Here is a 20,581-nt window from a genome sequence, read left to right on the forward strand (position 1 = left end):
ACCAGACATTGTATGATCATCATCAATGATTATAGACAAGTGACGAATGGATGGCTTAATTTCTACTGACCCCACATTAGAATGATGTACTGTAAGACATTCATGAGACCCAACCTTTAGTGCTAAATCATGTAGCAGGTCATGCATTACATAACGCACACGGCCATTAGTTTCCTCTTCTTTGAAAAATCCATGTGTGACCAGATCATTCAAATTCATTAAACCTACATCTTCCAATGTTTGATTCTGAGTACTAGGTTGTAAAATATCTAGTCCTATCCACAAATTGATTAGCTCAGTGGTACTATACTCGTGATCTTCTGGAAATAGTGCAGAATAGAAGAAACATTGTTGTTGATGAAAAGAAAGATAGTCATAGCTAAGCTTCAGAGCAGGCATAATGTCATTGGTACCGGTCCGTCTCTCCCATTCTTTACTTTCTAAAACTCTTCTCCAATGACGCAAATTAAGGCACTTCCTCAGTAATGTACCAACAGTTTTTGCAGCAAGAGGGGAGCCTTTCAGTTTTTCCATTATCTTATCTCCGGTGTCAAGCAAAAAATTATGATCACTTTTAAAGGGCCCGTCACCAAAGATAAATCTAAGGAATAACTTTCTAAATTGTTCGGATTCTAATCCTTCCAACTCTATATGATCAGTTGTTTCAACCATCTTTGCAATTATTGGAAACCGAGTTGTGAGTAGAATTATGCTACCCTTTTCTTGTGATGTTTTGAGTGGCAGCAATAACCTTTTCCAATCATCCTCGTCACTAAACTCCCATACATCATCCAGTACAAGCAAAAACCTTTTAGATCTTAATCTCTGCTCAATCAGCTCTTCAACTCTGCCATATTTTTCCCCTTCGTATGTTTCGATCTCTTCCAAAAGCTTATTCAAATTGAATTTGAGTGACACGCATACCCAAATAACGACTTGAAAGTGATTTCTAACTTGTTGGTTTCTATATATGTGTTGTATCAGAGTTGTCTTCCCTATCCCCCCTGGACCGACAATCGGAAGCACGGTTAGATCCTTACTACGGTATTTACCCTTGGTCATATCATGTATGATGCTATTCATGATACGGTCCCTCCCATACAGTTTTGGCTCTATACTCTGACCGGTGGTGATGGGACGAGTCTTGGCAATATCTGGGACAGTCATATGGCCACAACTCTGCAGAACCTTGGTAACCTCTGTACGCACGGGCTGCAGTTGCTCTATGACACGCTTCATTCTTTCAGAGACATCAACCCTATTAAACCCCGGCATTGGTGTTGCTCTCCGTGGCGCGCCGGAGTGAGTTGGCTGGCCAGAATGATCATCACGAACATGCGGCAAATATGAGCAAGGGAGGAGTTTACCGAGCTTGAGCATGCACCCGCCGTCCTCATCAACTTGATTGGTGCTCGGCGTTGAGGAAGAATTACCGTGATACCTCTGCCTACTACCACATGGCCAAATGCAACAGCTGACCTGTCGTCCGGCACCTTCCACTTCCCCAGGTTCACCAGGACAACAGGCAGCAGACGAGCACGCGGATAGACCAAGCACAGCTTTGGCGGTGTGACGAGCGTTGAGGGCAAGGTCATGGAAGCACCCCTTGGCATGCTGGTCTGTGGCGTCGTGCATGTCGTGGAGCTCATCGTGGATGCGGAAGTAGTCCAGCTCGTCCAGCAAGTCCTCGGCGGAGTGCGCCGAGCGCCCCAGCTTCCCCAGCAGATCCTCCATGGCCCGGCCGTCGATCTGCTTGCGGCTGGCGGTCTCGAGCGTGGCCTGCACGAGCAGCAGCTCCATCCTCAGGGCCTCGATGTTGAGACCCAAGCGCTTGCTGGCATCCCAAGCCTCCAGCAAGCCGTCGGCCACAGGGGCCAGCGCCTTGCCCACCACCCACTGCGCCGCGCTGAGGGCCGCGAGCATCCTCTCGTCGCCGGCGACCGTCGTCTCCGCCCACCGCCGCACGTCGTGGAGACGGTCGTCGCTGGTGAGGTGAGGGGTGTCGCTCGCCTGCCTGAGAATTGTGTTGGGTTGTGTTGCTCAGCTGAGGGCAAGAGGGTGGAGCTATGCTGCTTGGCAGGAGGGAAGATGATTACAGGAGAGGAGATATGTATCTTTGTTCGGGTTGGAGTCTCCGCCAAACCGTCCCAAAACAGATGAAATAAATTAGGGTGTAGCCAATGTAGTTGTTGCGTGTGACATGCACTTATCCTCTAATCTGATCATTTTGCCGCCCTAATGTCTGCTCTTCTGGCCCCCATGCGCCAATAGGCAGTACTTGCATTCATGCATCCATTTCATGGCAATTGCCAACTAGACCAGGAGCTAGCTAACCATGACAATGACAAACCAAGGTGAGATCAACATGTACCCACTCTAGAGTCTTTTTTTTTTTTGCATTTTCACCCACTCTAGAGTCTACGACGCACAATTAGTCGAACAACGTAGTTTCATACCAGTTTTGTAATAAGATGCAAATGCCGTCACCTGAATTAATTATGAATGCTCTATTGACTCTGGGATGTAGATGCATTTTGTGGAGCAACTAGATATGTTTGTACTTGCCGACCTTAGGTTGTTTAATAGTTTTAATGAAAAAAAAGAAGCGGTAGGTATGTATGTACTACCTCCGTCCTGATTTATTAGTCTCCATTGTAATCTGTGCAAATTTTTAATCATAAATCTAACTAACAAAATGTTCATGCATGTCACCAAAATATATATCATTGAAACTATGTTCAAATACAAACCCAACGATATATTTTTTGTTGACATGCGTTAATATTTTGTCAGTTAAATTTTTTATTAAAATTTAGCACAAATTACAAAGGGGACTAATAAACCAGGATGGTGGTAGTACTAGGTAGCAACCCCAGATGGACAGGTGAAGTCGATGCCCCCAAAATCAGGTAGTCATCCAGTCAGGAATTTAAAAGATGCCAGACCGGTAATCCTTCTGAGCCCAGGCTTAACTGCACCTGCCCTGACAAAAAAAATCAAAATAAGTAGTAGAAAAATTCTAAAAATTCCAAAAAAAATTATGTGGTGGATAATTTGATGCATGAGGTTCACTCCAAATTTCAAATCATTTATACATCTGAGTAGATTTCGGCAAAAAAGACAAATTTGGGGTCTGAAAATGTTTACTATTCAGATTTGTCTTTTTTGTTGAGAGCTGCTCAGATGTCTAAATAATCTAAAAATTGAAAGGGATCTCACACATTAAATTATCTACCACAAAAAAAATTGAATTTTTTTGAACTTTTTAGTATTTATTTTGATTTTTTTTCTTACCGGGTGCAGATGAGCCTGGGCATCGAAACGCCACGACAGCTTAGTTTAATGTCTAATCACTGCCGGCAAAGCATCCCATGGAGCAATGCTACAAAAACAGTGAAGAAACCGCTGCCAGTAAAGCATCCCGTGAACTGACACTAGAAAATGCTGGGCTTGTGGATGGATCAGCTACACTGACATGCATATACGCAAACTCAAGTAATAACTCAGCCTGGCAGCTAAGCCAAGAAAAAGAAGTCACATGACCCTGCATCATATGAAAACTAAGCATTAGCTGCATCTTCTAACCGTTGTTGCTTCGAATGCATTCTAACCCGAATCCTACAGCAAGCAGTTAAGGGAACGGGCATTTCAACATTGTGTAGCAGCAGAACAACACTTCAGCACACCGCACCTAGCTTGTCTGGCAACAAATTAGGAGAACACCACACAGCATCATCAACTTATGAAGTTCCATACGCTCGCAGCTAGACCTGGGAATGGTTTGGACTCAAACTCCAGTTTTGGATCAGTTTTCCTATTGGACTCTTTTGGTTTGAATAAAACGGGCTGAGTTCCTAATGTAAGTTGGTTTGATTTGGATTTTTCTTATTATTGGTTTGCACTGGCGGAGCGTAGTGGAGATGAAACTGGGCTACGACCCCCCCTTTCCAAAGTGAATTTTTTTACTAGGTATGCTTGCGATCTGGCCCAGCCCATCAGGAGATATGTCCACTGTCCACAAGCCGCAGCCCATTTGCAGCACCGCTCGACAGCACAGATCGAGACACCAACACCTGGTTGTGAGTCAACGAGTTGTTCCCCAAATCCCCAATCCCCACCCTGCTGCCTCCCTGCCTCCGCGTCCGGCATCGCCGCGTCGGCGACCTAATTCCTCGACGACGGCGGTCGGCGGCGGCAACTGACGACGGCAGTCGGCGGCATTCCCCTTCTCAGTCGGCTGCTCAAGTGGCCGCACCCACGAGCGGCGCGCCCAGTGGCCAGCGGCCACACGCCCACCGGCCCACACCCAGTTCGCCTAGGTGCACAGCGGCTCCTCCTCCTCTGCTCGTCTAGTTCACAACGCTAGCTCATCCGCTTCTTGCTATTGCTAGGTACAGTGACTGATTTAGGGCTCATGTTGATTAATTGGATGCAAATCAACTGTTGCTACTCACTGCTTCTGTTAATTCCGACGAGTTGAGATGTTTTGGTAACTTTGATGTCTACCCAATTGATTATTTGATAGAAAATTTGATGTTGTATAAATATTTGTTTAGGTAGCAATGGTGAAACAACAGAAGATGCAGTCTTTTTTTAAAAGAAAAGGAGATGAGGGATTAGCTCCAGATGCTCTAGCATTGGTGCCATATATGGATGGAAGACATGCTGAAGATGCACAAGAAGGCCAAATGGAAGATGATAATGTGCAGGAAAATCAGATGCAAGATGATGATGTGTCGGATGTAGAACAAAGAGCAAACGAACATGTCACTTTTCGAGGCATTGAGTTGTTGGAGCGAGATCCTGCACTACGTCCACAAATTTGGCAGTACCCCCCAAACCAAAGAGATGAGGTACGAAGAGCTTACTTGAGGCTGGGTCCCAATCAACCTAAACGAAAGAAATATAAAGCTATTGGAAAACCAGGACACAAAAGACGTTTTCAGTACAGCTATTTTCGTGATTTTCCATCATGGCTGGAGTATTCATTGACCTCTCATTGTGCATATTGTCTGTATTGCTTTCTCTTTAGCAAAAATAGGAAGAAAAGAGGTGGGTTTGATGTCTTCACAACACAAGGTTTTAATAATTGGAAGAAAGTTCATGATGGACAGAAGTGTGCACTTTTAGTTCACATGGGATCAAGTCCTTGCTCACAACATAACAATGCAGTGAGAGATGGCCATGCTTTATTGGATTAGTCAAACCATTTGGCAAATATCTTTGATGTGAAGACCATGGGGGATAAAGAAAAGGATCGTTTAAGGCTGAGAACTACGATTGCGGTTGTAAAGTGGCTCACATTTCAGTCTTGTGCTTTAAGAGGCCATGATGAGAGGCCGGAGTCAAGAAACAGAGGTAACTTTCTTGAGATGTTGAAGCTTCTTGCAGAATTCTGCCCTGATGTTCAAGCTGTAGTTCTTGGCAATGCTCTACAAGTTTGCAAATACACATCACACGAAATTCAAAATGAGATCTTGAGCATTTATGCTATGAAAGTCAGGGAGCATATTCGAGCAGAAATTTGGGACTCAAAGTACTCTATTCTTGTGGATGAAACATGTGATGTGTCCAAAAGAGAGCAAATGGCACTAGTTTTCAGATTTGTTGATAAAGATGGTTATTCCCAAGAAAGATTCTTTCATCTCATACATGTAGCCAACACAAAAGCACTGACACTAAAGATGGAGTTGTGTAAAGTATTATCCAAACATGGATTTGATGTACAAAATCTTCGAGGCCAGGGGTACGATGGGGCAAGCAACATGAGGGGAGAGTTGAATGGATTGCAAGTTCTATTCATTAAAGATTGTCCCTATGCATATTATGTTCATTGCTATGCTCATCGGTTGCAACTCTCCCTTGTTGGTGCAGCAAGAGATGTGGTTCCAATCACCCAATTTTTTCAGAAACTTCACTTTGTTATAAACACAGTTGACTCCTCTTCAAAGCGACATGATGAGTTGCATGACGCCCAGGTGGTTGAGATTGCACGCTTGCTTGCTATCGATCAGATTGAAACAGGCAAAGGAGCCAATCAAATACGCTCATTGAAGCGACCAGGAGACACTAGTAGAAAAAGGGTCAAACGTGAAGCACATTAGTGCCGGTTTGAATTAGAGCCGGCACTAATGTGTACATTAGTGCCGGTTCATGGCGGCGATCAATAGTACCGGTTCGTGGTGAACCTTTAGTACCGGTTCATGCCACGAACCGGTACTAAAGAGGTTGTGTCAGCCTGCGGTCAGGCTATGGCCCCACCATCACCATTTAGTGCCGGTTCGTACCACGAACCGGTACTAATGATGTTATGGCAAACTGTTTTTAGTCCCACCTCGCCAAGAGAAAGGCAGTATGAGCGGTTTATAAGCCGTGAGTGCACAGACAATAACGAAGAGTTGCAATGCTCACCTACATGTTGATTAGCTTCAAGCCTTGCGGAATAGCATAGATTGCACTGAGCTATGTGCAGTGCAGTCTACACTATTCCGAATGGCTTGAAGCAAATTAACCAGCATTGCACCTCTTTTTTATTTTTAATAACTTATTTAAACTTCGGACTTCTTTTGTGTTCAGTATGCAGCATTTAAAGCGACGTCATCAATTTCCAACATGTTCTGACATCATTTGTTGTTTTTCGGTCATTTACCTAATTGTTTAGAGAGCTAAATGACCGTGAAATTGAAAATCACTATAAAATGAATCCTGAAAATGTTAAAACTTGGCATGGTATCATCATATCACCCGCATAGCATGCGCGAAAGAGTAGAGAGGGTCACGGCAAAAACTGGACGCACTTCGTGTACAAACTGGACAAACTCTTTCCGAGTATCACTACAACGTTCACCGAAGCCCAGAGTGGGTACTAATATGCATCCCACCAATCAGGAAGAATCACATGGATCGTGTGTTTCTTTCTAGCTCTTGCGAGTCGTTGGATCAAGGGTGTTTCTTCCTAGCTCATGTGAGTCGTTGGATCGAAACTACCACAATCACTTTGTGAGCCAGACGACCCTATATATAGCCCACCTCTCGCCTTCCCTGCATACATCTACCAGTTCATCGACTGCATACATCTACCAGTTCATCGACTGAATACAAATCATTCGGATTCGCCATCATACGTCCAACCGTGCATTTGATATGCATATATATGCATCATGAGCCACGGTTGGGCTGTATGATGGCGATACCGATTGGTTTGTTCTAGATCCGACATAAAAGGTTTGATACAACTTATTTTTTGTGACATAAGAGCTATCTCTCCTCCTACCTATTTTAGTTACACAACTACCTATTTGTGCCAAATTTTCACTTTTGCTGTTGCTCTTGCATCATAAGCATCCATATTAACTGGACTTACAAGTAATGCAATTTAACCAAACTATCTTATGATCTTCGCCAAGAGAGAGGCAGTATGAGCGGTTTATAAGCCGTGAGTGTACAGACAATGACGAAGAGTTGCAATGCTCACCTACATGTTGATTAGCTTCAAGCCTTGCGGAATAGCATAGATTGCACTGAGCTATGTGCAGTGCAGTCTACACTATTCCGAATGGCTTGAAGCAAATTAACCAGCATTGCACCTCTTTTTTATTTTTAATAACTTATTTAAACTCCGGACTTCTTTTGTGTTCAGTATGCAGCATTTAAAGCGACGTCATCAATTTCCAACATGTTCTGACATCATTTGTTGTTTTTCGGTCATTTACCTAATTGTTTAGAGAGCTAAATGGCCGTGAAATTGAAAATCACTACAAAATGAATCCTGAAAATGTTGAAACTTGGCATGGTATCATCATATCACCCGCATAGCATGCGCGAAAGAGTAGAGAGGGTTACGGCAAAAACTGGACGTACTTCGTGTACAAACTGGACATACTCTTTCCGAGTATCAGGGTTTCGGACGAGAACTCATCTGTTACATGGCCACTTCAATGTTTTTTAAACTTATTTGAACTCCGGACTTCTTTTGTGTTCAGTATGCAACATTTAAAGCGACGTCATCAATTTCCAACATGTTCTGACATCATTTTTTATTTTTCGGTCATTTACCTAATTGTTTAGAGAGCTAAATGACCGTGAAATTGAAAATCACTACAAAATGAATCCTGAAAATGTTGAAACTTGGCATGATATCATCATATCACCCGCATAGCATGCGCGAAAGAGTAAAGAGGGTCACGGCAAAAACTGGACGCACTTCATGTACAAACTGGACAAACTCTTTCGGAGTATCAGGGTTTCGAACTATACAAAAATAAATAATGCAGAAAATAAAAAAACTATAAAAAAAATTACTCAAAAATAAATAGAAGAAAATAAATAATGCAGAAAAGAAAAAACTATATCAAAAACTACTCAAAAATAAATAAAAGAAAATAAGTAATGCAGAAAAGAAAAAACTATATAAAAATTTGTTGGCGCGCTGCCCTGTGGGTCTGCCAGACCTAGGGTGTGCAAATGCAGACCCAGAAGGGCCAGCAGACTCACAGGGCAGCGCGCCCTAATTAATTAGGCCCAGAAGCCTGCTATATAGAGGAGTTCGAAGAGGTAGCCGCGGCTGGGTTTATAAACCAGTGCAGCTGCCCTTCGCCGGGCGAGGTGGGACTAAACTTTGGGGTGGCAGCGCAAGACCTTTAGTACCGGTTGGTGGCTCCAACCGGTACTAAATGCCCCCCTTTAGTACCGGTTGGTGGCTCCAACCGGTACTAAAAGCCTTCGTTTCCCGCCGCTTGGCCTGGCGAAAATAAGCCTTTAGTACCGGTTGGAGCCACAAACCGGTACTAAAGGCCCATCCTATATATATAGCACTTACGAAAATTTCAGTTTCATCTCCCCACTTCGTCTCCAACCTCTCGCGAGACATTGCCGCGCGCCGCTCGATCCCGTCGTCGCCGCCCGTCGCCCGTCGTCCGTCGTCATCGTCGTCGTCCCCGCCGCCGCCCTCGTCGTCGCCGTCTCGCGCCGCCGCCCCGAACGCCGCGCGCCGCCGTCCGTCGTCGTTCACGGTACGTCTCTCGCGCTCTCCCTGCAGCCGTCGACCGTCGTCGTCGCACACGTACGCCGCCGCCCCGTACGCCCCCACCCGTACGTATGCTGCCCCCGCCCCGTACGCCGGCACCCCCGCTCGTACGTACGGTGCGGCGGCATACGGGGGCACACACACATATACACACACATATATACGTACACATACATGCACACACACACATACGTACACACATATATACGTACACACACATACACACACACACATTTTTTTTACTTATTTTCTATTTTTTAGAAAAGTTAATTAGATGATCGAATGTTAGATGAATTAGCTATAGATAGAAAATTGTCGAACTAGATATTTGAACTAGTTGAATAATTAATATAACTAGTTTATTTTTAGTAAGAAAATTATCGAACTAGTTTATTTAGGTATATGAGATTTGAACTAGTTGAATAATTAATATAACTAGTTTATTTTTAGTAAGAAATTTGTCGAACTAGTTTATTTAGGTATATGAGATTTGAACTAGTTCAATAATTAATATAACTAGTTTATTTTTAGTAAGAAAATTTAGGTATCTGAGATTTGATGATCTAAGTAAAATATTATTTGTTAATGTGTTTTTCTGTTTATTTAATTTTTTATATATAATTTGAGTTTATATAAATATTAGATTAATGTCGAATGTTAGATGAATTAGATAGAAAAGTAATGTCAATTGTTAAAGATGAATATAGTTAGATATATTAATGTCAAATGTTAGATGAATATATATTTAGCTAGATATAGGTGTTTAATGTTTCACCTATATGAACATAGGAAATGTCATCTGATGACGAAAAAGATTTCATTATGTGCGAACACTGTGAAGACCAGCGCGGCCTGTGCGACCAAAATTTCCTTGTTGATGGTAGGCGCTTCAGCATCAAGCTGGATGAGACATTCAAAGTTGATACAGTAAGTCACTTTGTCAATTATTATTTGAATGCAAAACTTATGCTTCATTTGCTTCAACTTATAATTTTAAATTTTCACTATTCTACTAGCGCATCCCCTGCCATGCAAGAATTTTTGTCTTGGATAAGATAAGTTTTAGTGCTATAGATAATATGGAGGTAAAGAGAGTTTACTTGAAGACGGAGCATGGGTATACTTTCAACGTCAAATTATATAATGGAGACACATACACCCATTTTGAATGCAAAACTTGGCAAGCACTATGCAAGGCTTATGCATTTGAGCCTGATATGGTTATCACCTTTGATATTCGTCCGGAAGATGATATTGAAGGTAATATAGACATCTGGGTCGATGTGCAAACGCCTCCAGTTCCACCATTTGGTGAGTTTTTCTCAACCATGCATGTATATGTTTATGTCTTTGATACAGTTTATTCAAAAATAGTTGACAACTAATTTGTATTGTCAGCTTATTTCGGTTCAAGCAAACATGTCCGGCGCTTGGTAGACAGGACCTACTACTGCCCCGGGGCTCAACTAAACTGCGAGGAGATAAGTCATTATGTTTCATGGCTTGAGGATCTTAATACTGTCAAGACAATTTTTTTTCCTAAACTTAGAAATGTTAGTACTCAAAACGTGCGACCAATGGTGATCGTATTGAACTATGGTCACATCTATAATCGAAAGATGGTAAGATTTTAAATATTTGTCCTTAATTAGTGCATCTTTTGCATACATTATTTTTGAAGCTAAACTTTCATTGCTTAGTATATTAATTACTATACGATGTTCTTCAACAGGGACTTCCGATGACAGTTGTGCCTCAGTGGATCGAGACAAAAGGTCGCATGTCAATGGTTAGCTTACGACCAAGATTTCCTACATTGCACATGAGTGCATTCAGGATTTCTGAAAGCAAAGAATGCTTAATAGTGAAAGATTGGAGCAAAATTGTTAACGATCGCAGAGAAGTACTAGGGGGCAGTAAGGAGAAGCGCAACCCAAGATTAGGAGACAGATTCATCTGCATGCTCCAATATGATGAATCAGGAGAGCTATACATGTTCTATACTATTCTACCTGAGAGGGAGCGGCAGGATCAGTAGCTACTAGTTCATCATGCTAGCTCTTAATTAGTACTTGTCTCATGTCCGTGTCCTGAACTTCGATGTTGGTGATGATTATGTTGAACTTGATGATATCTTTGCTTCTGTTACAAAGTGAATGTTTCCTCTTTAAGCTAGCCAGCGTTGATGATGATTAGATAGCTAGCGGTAATGACTATGATGATTAAATAATGGTAATTAGACGACTATGATGATTTTTAGCTAGCTAGAGTTTATTTATTTATTAATATGCGATGATGATGATGATGACGACGACTACAACTCATTATAACGTAAAACAATCCTAAATTAATTTGATAACACAAATTTAATTGAAAAATACAAAATAAAACAAAAACCCACAACCATTTAGTACCGGTTGGTGTTATCAACCGGTACTAAAGGGCTCCCGGCTCCCGGAGCTGGCTCGTGCCACGTGGTTCCCCTTTAGCACCGGTTCGTGCTGAACTGGTACTAAAGGGGGGGGCCTTTAGTGCCGAAACTTTAGTGCCGGTTCCTGACGAACCGGTGCTATTGCCCGGTTCTGCACTAGTGAGAGACTAGATGGGGTTCCCACTTAGGTTTGATTTCTAGCCTTATGCATATGTTCAATCCAGTGAGAGTTGTTCTAGAAAATCTAGCCGCAGATTCATCAGCTGGAGCAAACCGGGCTGATGGTGATACTTCTTTCACTTACTTGACCTCTTTTGAGTTTGTATTTATCCTATGCATGATGAAAGAAATATTGGAAACTAGCGAAGATCTTGGGAAGGCTTTACAGAAGAAAGCACAAGACATAGTAAATGCAGTTTGTCTAGTGCATTCCACAAAAGTACTTCTAGAAGAGATGAGATCAGATGAAGGATGGGAGTTGTTCATTGGAAATGTTGTTGAGTTCTGTGTGGAGCATGATATAGATATTCCAGACATGGAAGAACTATACATTCTGCGTGGTGGGCGTGCTCGTCGTCAACCTGGTCACTTTACTAGAGAAAGGTATCTACGAGTGGAGATATTTCGAGCAACAATTGACAACCAACTAAATGAATTGAATCTTAGGTTCAATGAGAAAGTGATGGATCTCTTATCCATTAGTGTTACATTGATTCCAAGAAATGGATTTACATCATTCAATGCTAAGGAAATATGTTCAATGGTGGAGAAATATTATCCGGCTGATTTTACACAACAAGAGAGATATGGGTTGGAGATTCAGCTCAACCATTTTGCTGCAGATGCTAAAAACAGTGGAGACTTGAAGAAGCCCATCACCATAACTTCTTTATGCCGATGCTTTGCTGAGACAGGACGAGATAGAATTTACAATTTGCTTGATAGGTTGCTTCGATTGCTTGTTACTCTCCCGGTTTCCACTGCAAGTGTTGAGCGTGCTTTCTCGAGCTTGAAGATTATCAAGTCAAGGCTACGTAATCGAATGGAAGATGATTTTCTTGCAGACAGTTTGTTGCTACAAATTGAACGAGAAATTGCATCAAAAATTCCTTGTGAAGATATAATTGCTGATTTCAAAAGTAGGAAGAATAGAAGATCGTATCTTTAGTTGGCAGTAGTGCTAGTTGGTTGGCAGTAGTGCTAGTTGATTCTGTTTATTGTCTTTTGGTCATTTGGTGTCACTACTGTTTGGTGTGGTCTGTTCTTTTGGAGCACCAAAATTTACCTATCAACAATGCTCAGGTATGTGTGAACCTGCTTGTGAACCTGCTGTATTTGTGTATACAAGTACAATATATATATATATATATATATATATATATATATATATATATATATATATATATATGGTCCTCTAATTTTCCTTGCATATGTTCTACAACTTAGTAGTTTTTTATGCATATGATGTGTTCTTATATGAAATCGGCCCCCTCTTAAGATTTGGTCACGCTCCGCCACTGTTGGTTTGGTTTGGTTCGGTCTGGTCACAGACCAAACAATCCCAAGCTATTTCAACCCATGGACCGAGAACCAAATCAGCCACTAGCTTCTCCTCCTCACGGCTCGCACGTAATGGCAACGTCTTCTCGTCATTACTGCTCAGACCGCGGATACGGCGGCGTGGCGGAACCCAAACTACCATCCATGGGCTCGGGTGGTGCACCAGGAATATCAGGGAGGCGGGCTGACGGCTGTGTGTAGACCACGTACCGGCTTAAAGCATCTACGTTCGTATATGACTAATATGACCCCTCAAACATCCACGGACAGTGACCAAACGCTTTTTAAATTAGCACAACTACATCCGGACATCTCATACTAGATTCTTAATCCACAAAAGCATGAAAACGCTACAACCTACTCCCTTCGTTCCTAAATATAAGTCATTTTAGAGATTTCATTACGGACTACATATGAAGCAAAATAAGTGAATGTACACTTTAAAAATATGTCTACATATACATCCATATATAGTTTCTATTAAAATCTCTAAACATTATATTTCGGAACGCAGGAAGTACGTACTACATAGATTATCTAGTCACTCCTCGCGGAGATGTCGACAATCTCCTTGCCTGGCTCCCGCTCCGGCATTCTCCTCCTCTATCTCCACATCGAGTTTGGCAAAGAATGCGTCGGACGCCACCTGCTCCCACCGAAGGAACTGCCGGTCAGCCTCCACATAGGCCTCATCCTGGATGGACTCCAGGATGGCCTGTTGCTCCACCATTTCCACGGCTTGGGCGACGATGAACTCCGTCTCCGCCTCTGCCTTGTTGAGCCCCGGAGCAGGTTGCTCCGCCTCGCCCTCCTCCGGATTCGCCACCTTCATCGGCTCTGATGGCAGCTCTCCCTCCTCCTCTTCCGGCTCCGGCGAGTCCGAAGGCAGCTTGGCTTAAATAGCCGGATTTGGCTTCGCGCGGCAAGCTGGAGTGGCGCCACGCGCCGTTCACACTGCAGCGACGGAGAAGGCGTCCGTCGGACCGCCAGGTTTTCGGGCGAGTCCGCGTGGGACCCCCATCGTCAGTCCTACGTGGTGGACGCGCCCGAGCGCCCCATATCCCCTCCATAATTGGGCTGGATATGAGGGGTGCCGGTCAGCCCGGGCGTTTAAGGCCCGTTTGAGGCACCCGTCTGGGTTAAAAATTTGTAACCGGGTGGCCCGCCCGGTCGTATGAGGCGGGTTTGGGATGTTTGACTGAGCATCTACAGCGGCGGACACTAAATGACGCCCCTCAAACGCGCGCAGACCTGCGCGTCCGCGGGCAGTGACCGACTGACCGGTCACAACCATATAATTTATTTAATGCATCCGAGTATCTCATATTTCAATCCGCAAAAAAGAGTACCTCATATTTTATACCCTAGATCCATACAAAGTATACAAACGAAATCCTACGTACTGCGCAAACCACACTAGTTTATGCTTCGTTGTAGGAGATGTCCACGACCTCTGTGCCGGGCGCCTGGTAGATGGGCTCCAGCTCCTCCTCCTCATTCATAAAGGCAAGCATCTCGTCGATGTCCGCTTCCTGTTCCGTCTGGATACGGCGGTTGGCCTCCCCCTCCGCCTCCGACAGAAATGAATCGACGATTGCCTGCTGCTCCGCCTACAGATCTATGTCACTCGAGTCTGTCACGTCCTCAGATTTTTTGGACCGGGCCGTCCACCCGGGCATTTAAGGGGGTTTAAGGCTTCGGTCATGCATTTGTGAGCATGGTGAATCCATTTTTTGTAGGTACTATGGTGAATCCGTTTGTGAGTGCGTGGCTAGCTTTAGAATCCACCTGCACGCATGCATGTTTCGTTGGTCGCGCATTTTAAGAACAACAGCGATGGAAATTAGTAGGCATGCAACAGCAGCTAACCAGCCGCCCGACGCCTCTCTTATGGCAGTAATTAAACACTGGATACGCCCATGGTTTGAAACTTCGGAGTACAAACTGTATATAGAGAATGGTCTGGATGGGTTTGAATTGAAAATATGTACAGTTTGGATTGGTTTGGACTGCATCCCTTGCTGTTTGGTCTAATCTGGTTTGGTTACTGGACTTATACACGTATGAATTGGGCTGGTTTTAGTCTGGATTACAAACTATTCCCAGGTTTACTCGCAGCCTCATGCTAGCCACAAACTTCAGTTTGTCCATCCTATCAGCGGAGTAAAATTTGCGGTCGCTTTTTTCATGCCAACGAATGGTTTCATAAAATTGTTTCGCAGGACAACTATTTCTGGTTTATTTTTTAGTAACCAACGGCAGAAACTACCAGCAAATAACAATCACGTGTACATTCAACCAGAAAACTTTGCGTCATTCCAAAAACAGCATGCTGTCGTGACTAAGTCAAGGTCTTGCTCCAAACACTTCTGACCACAACACCCCAGAGGCAAAGAGCGATGTGCTACTAGTCTAGTACAACATACATATAGCCACTGTTTTTTTTGCAAATGTACAACTTGAACCAGGAGACTTGTTTCTGTGGGGTTTCTCTGGTTCGAATCGTCTTGGGTACGCGCAATTCTGATGCCAGCCTGCTAAAGCAGACGGATGCTACTCCTTGAACCCGAAATCGTCAAATATCCCCTGAAAGTGGAAGAGAGAACCTGTCAGTCCTTGCGGATTGCACTTTGAGCCTCGCAGGAGCAAGATCCAATAAAACGTATATATCCCAAAATCATCAGATATGCCTGTGCGCATCTCTCCCTTTTAGATAGAACGGTTGGGTGCTGAAAGAATCAAAAGCTAACCTCGGGGTCGTTTATCCCATATGCAACACAATAGTGTTCCTGAAAACAGAAAATATAGTGCATGGAAGATCAGAAGAGCGCATAAATTAGAGCGATATTTGTATGGGAAATGCGATCATATCCCTCAACTGTTAGGCAGTTGTTTGCACGTGATTACCTGCATCATATGCCACTCTTCAAACTCATCAAACAGCTCTAGCCGCTCAATCCTGCAACCATACAGCTCCGTGAGTTATGGCGGCAACAAAACCAGCAAGTGCAAAGTCACATAAACCGGAACTTAACCCCTTTTGTCAGTATCATATTTGAAACACTATGGACAGATAAAATTTATTTTTCAGAGGCTATTGGAAACATTACCTACGCCTTTCTCCACCATCAATGAAATCATTGTATATTTTCAGCATATCCCAGGCAACAGCTCTCTGAAAAAAACAATCGTAAGATCCAGAAAAGAATTGCTATATTCTAGTTTCAGTGTTAGTCAAATGTATACCTTCCATCCATGATCGAGAAAAAGGTTTTCCTTGTGACTTAAGGTTGGTGTAGCATTTATGCCAAGGAGGGGGCATCCTCTACTCTGCATTAGTAGCACAACAGGAAGTGTTAAGTTATGAATCAGTGCTACAGATGAAGTGGCAGATACCTCAGTGATTAATATATATATCTGTACAGCAGAGAAAAGAACAGGTGCTACCCAACAGCAAGAGCACCATCTATTTTCATTCATACAAGTAAGATGTACTCGGTCAATTGAGATACTAAAACAAATAGATTCAGATCACACACTCAACATGGCAATTGACTTTAGACCGAACAGTTCCCATCATGTTGCAATTTTAGTTTGCCTTCTCACTCTTCAGTTATGGATACAATAACACCATATGCTCTCTCCTTTAATTGCCATACAGCTACCGACCAATCTTTCCATAGTTTTAAAACGATTTAATAGCCATTACATAGGTTGTGGTGAATGAATCACAGCAAAGGCCACAACTTACATTTGTTCAAGTGAGATCCCTAAATAATCTACCTGACAACTTCCACACTCAGTTGCAGACCCCATTGAGTGTCAAGATATCAATTAACTGATATGATACTTCCTCCGTCTCAAAATAAGTGCAACAGATTTAGAACAAAGTCAGTACAACTTTGTACTAAATCAGCAACACTTACTTTTGGGACGGAGGGAGTATTTCTTATTATAAGATATATGTTCCTCTTATTAATAAAAAGGAGGTCTCTTGATCACTGGAAGCACATAACTGAAGTCAAGCAATTTCTTTGGTGTCATCAAATTAGCTGAACTTTATCATAGAAATAGAAATGGTATTCAAGTATATATTTCCTACATAAGACGGTATACCAAAATTTTCAACCATTCCTCAAGACAAATGGTCCATGCACCACAGTGAAAGCGTGTGACACAGGTAAAAAGGTACCTCAAGATTCCTAATCATTTGCTCCCCAAATGCATCATCTGGATGGATCTGCATCCACATAGGAGTCAGCAGTGCCAAAAGCTATCAAATATAAGGGTGCAAAAGAGTACATCAACAAGAGAATTGTTCAACCTGCTCATATAAGAAAAAAATTGCACTGGAGAACTTCTCGGATGCCCAACTAACAATAGCATCAGTTGAAGCTGGATCTAAGTAAATTAGAACACACTCTGCAATTATAAAGGTCGGCAAGCTGATGACAACAGAAAGATTTATCAAAAGCTTGAAAAACTGGCTTGTGATTCAAGTCAACAATGGAAATAACTCTGCAGCATAACTTCAAGCCAATCAAATTATCATTAGCAGATAAAATAGATTCTCATCCAAAATAATCCAAAAGTGAACCAAGATATGTTCAATAAACGACAATAGAAACCCCTATTTTCAGTTGATGTGACATTACGACTGTACGTTAATATAAACATGACATAAAATTTAGTTATAACATGTGAGCATCATGCAGGGTGGAACATTTGATTAAGGTAGCAGAGAATGTGGCCACTTTGTGCAGCATAAAGAGAATAAAAAATGAAGGAGAACACAGGATGCATATAACATACCTTGGGTCCATTTCAGCCATGCGAATAACTGCATCTAGCTTCGGTATATCACGAATATCAGCAGAAAATAGCTTGTAATTTGTACTCGTCACTTCGCCTTTTTCTGAAATATTTGGCCACTGTCAATTTTTGTGCAGGCACATGGAGAACGGAGAAATAGCAAATTCAGTGACAAGGAATGATCACTTCAACAGTTCAACTTACAATTGTTAGAACTAAGACTGATACATTTTCCGTTTAAGTTCTAACAAAGGGAATTTTTCTTGCAGACAGAATGGAAGATGGAAGTATAGCAGAAACTTTCTACTGCAATAACCAACAGGCTATGCTTCCTACCATAAATCTAACCTGCTATAAGCCAACACACATCATGTTATAACCAACGGGACTGGCTAATTTGAAAGAAACCTGGGTAAATAAGCTCTGTATAAATAAACCAAAAAAAATCAAAGCTGTCAAATTTGGTATTGACTACAAAACAAAACAAAAATCAGTCTTGCTTGTTGTTAACAACATTATGTTTCTGCAAAATATACATCAACCAAGATAACATGAGCACAAGATATGCATAAAAAGGAATTGTAGTGGCATTAGTGGACAAGTCTAGAACACGTTTGGTTCAAGATTAATGCGCCACAGCTAAGCCCAAGCAGTGTGTAGAACGTGACAAACAAAATTGAAGCCACATGTATGGAAAAGGTTGGTAATGATTGTGTCGGTGACATATGAACCATATGAGTAGCCAGCCACAACCATGACAGGAACCAAACACATGACGCAGAAATTGTGGCAAATTGAATGCTCTTAGATGCACATAGGGCTAGGCAGGCAGTAGAAAAAAATTAGAGTAATGAGAGAACTACCTATTGAAATAGAAGCATCAGGTCCTAATTTTTCCTTCATGTCATTATAGTGGTTGATGATGGCAGCCTTTTTGCTGGTTACCTGCAAAACATCAGAAGTTGTCAGAAATTACTTGCTTGTACAAAGATAAGAAGCTGGTGTTCAGAAGGAAGATACAATACATTAACGAGCATAGTAAAAAAATTACACAGAAATGATACTGTGTGGAGTAGTAAGATACACTTGAATACATAAAGCAAAAAAAAAATCCATACCTCCTGAAAATCCAGCTCTACATAAAGGTATGGAGCAAGCCCTTCATCCTACAATAAAAATACAAGGCAGAAATAGAAATGGGTAAATCAATACTATAAAAGCACCATCTCAATTTATGTATTTTGACCTTCATCGCTTCCTCCAACCAAAACAGAAAATAGTTCATCCACATGAATACTGGAACGCAGTCAGCTAGTTAATGACAATGAAGGGCACAGCGGATTTAGGTTTAGCTTAAATGTTTTGTGATGCATATTAAATGGGCCAGTAAATGGGTAGTAAGCAGCAACTCGTGAAGTACATGAAACATGGAGTTAGGAGACTAACCTGCAACTGGAAAAATGTCGTGTCAAAGCCAGCGCCAAGAGATAATATCTGTTTCCTCTTGTGATCATCACTGCCACTCCCAGCATTGAGGAACTGGAGCATAAGTTTCCTAAGAACAGACCAGCGGGCATAGTAGCCTTTGCAAAGTCATTTGAAGATAAGAAATTAGAACCTTAACATGATTTAAATTCAGAGAACCGTATTAGAAATATATGGAGGCACTACGATACCACGATTGATTATTGGAGCCCTTTTTGTTGTCCGCCTAACAAAATGGTGCATGTAATCATCCTTCATGTACCCTTTGGTAACACAGGACCTGCAAAGGAAGATGATCATGTCACATGGGTAACATATAAGTCAGCCCCAAGTCTGCTCTGCACCTCAAGCACTTAACTACGAGGTGTCTACTATCTGCTATCCGCAATTCAGGCCATCAATTGACTCGATCAATAACGATCCATAGCACAAACAGAGTTTTACTCATATATAATGACATTTCTGTCTCACTGTATAATCCCTTGCAGAAAGGGGAGTGTGAGAACAGATAAGCTAAGAGCAGATTTCGTATGGAACTAGGAAACAGCATGGCGCACGAAGCAAACCCTGGCTGAAACGTTCCCGTGGCCTCGATCTGCTGCGACGGAAAGCGCGCAAGCACAGGAGCTGAGCATCCGACGAGCTAGCCGGGCTCGTTCCCGCAAATCACAGCCGCTACTACAGTAACGGAGAACGCACACGCGTGCTGGAAAGCAGTGGAAAATGAGGCGGAGCGACGCGGCGGGGTGGGGAAGGAAGGAAGGGGAGGGGACAAGGCGGGGGCGTTACAGCTTGCTCGCCGCGGCGTCGTCGTTGGTGGCCTGCACGGCGGCCGGGCTGCTCCTCGCGGCGGCGATGCCGCCTCCCGCCTCCGCCTCCGCCGGCTCCATTCGGGCTGTGCGTGGATCGGCGAATCGGTCGGGCGCCGGCGGCAGGACGCGTCGGCGACGGGGCGACGGGATGGGTGGGAGGGAGGGGAGAGCCGGTGCGGTGCGGTGCTTGCACGAGAGGCGACAGGGGCCGGAGGAAGAGGAAACACGGAGACTGGTGGAGATGGGCCCCCGACCTAGCCTCCTGACGGATGTGGAGTTGGGCCGAAGGTTTTGCCCGTGTGCAGCCCAAACAACCACACAGGCCTCTGGACCAGACAACCACGGCAGCAACTAACTAAACAGCGGCCACTCAAAAAAAACTAACAGCGATTCTAAAAAAAAACTAACTAGAGAGCGCCCGTTCCCAGCCTCCCCCAAGGGTCACTTGGGGATGGG

General features: G+C 43.1%; 2 protein-coding genes across 2 annotated transcripts in view; both read right to left on the reverse strand.

The window, feature by feature from the left end:
• Window positions 1–1,923, reverse strand: part of LOC125518301 (putative disease resistance protein RGA3) — a 19,806-nt gene extending 17,883 nt beyond the window's left edge. Inside the window, exon 1 of the mRNA XM_048683187.1 lies at window positions 3–1,923. Coding sequence (XP_048539144.1) covers window positions 3–1,923 — 1,921 coding nt within the window. The remainder of the gene's footprint in view (window positions 1–2) is intronic.
• A 13,369-nt stretch (window positions 1,924–15,292) lies between these two features.
• On the reverse strand, window positions 15,293–20,330 carry LOC125522284 (leucine carboxyl methyltransferase 1 homolog). The gene is made up of 13 exons (XM_048687356.1): window positions 20,103–20,330; window positions 19,505–19,593; window positions 19,275–19,411; window positions 18,947–18,994; window positions 18,692–18,773; window positions 17,829–17,931; window positions 17,341–17,461; window positions 17,209–17,256; window positions 16,263–16,346; window positions 16,127–16,191; window positions 15,924–15,975; window positions 15,767–15,805; window positions 15,293–15,602 (listed from the first exon to the last, which is right to left on the reverse strand). Exons 1-13 carry the CDS (start codon window positions 20,201–20,203, stop codon window positions 15,570–15,572), a joined length of 1,002 nt encoding a protein of 333 aa, XP_048543313.1. The 5' UTR covers window positions 20,204–20,330; the 3' UTR covers window positions 15,293–15,569.
• Window positions 20,331–20,581: the final 251 nt, after the last annotated feature.

Source organism: Triticum urartu, chromosome 7 (assembly GCF_003073215.2).
Source record: "Triticum urartu cultivar G1812 chromosome 7, Tu2.1, whole genome shotgun sequence".
Taxonomy (NCBI): domain Eukaryota; kingdom Viridiplantae; phylum Streptophyta; class Magnoliopsida; order Poales; family Poaceae; genus Triticum; species Triticum urartu.

What these genes read in the sequence shown, in the direction of transcription:
- LOC125522284 (XM_048687356.1), bottom strand. Translation starts at nt 20,203, where the DNA reads ATGGAGCCGGCGGAGGCGGAGGCGGGAGGCGGCATCGCCGCCGCGAGG. An exon ending in GGCTCCAATAATCAATCGTG is followed by an intron (nt 19,412 to 19,504) that starts GTATCGTAGTGC and finishes GACTTTGCAAAG; the next exon opens with GCTACTATGCCCGCTGGTCT. An exon ending in TGATGCTTCTATTTCAATAG is followed by an intron (nt 17,932 to 18,691) that starts GTAGTTCTCTCA and finishes CAAATATTTCAG; the next exon opens with AAAAAGGCGAAGTGACGAGT.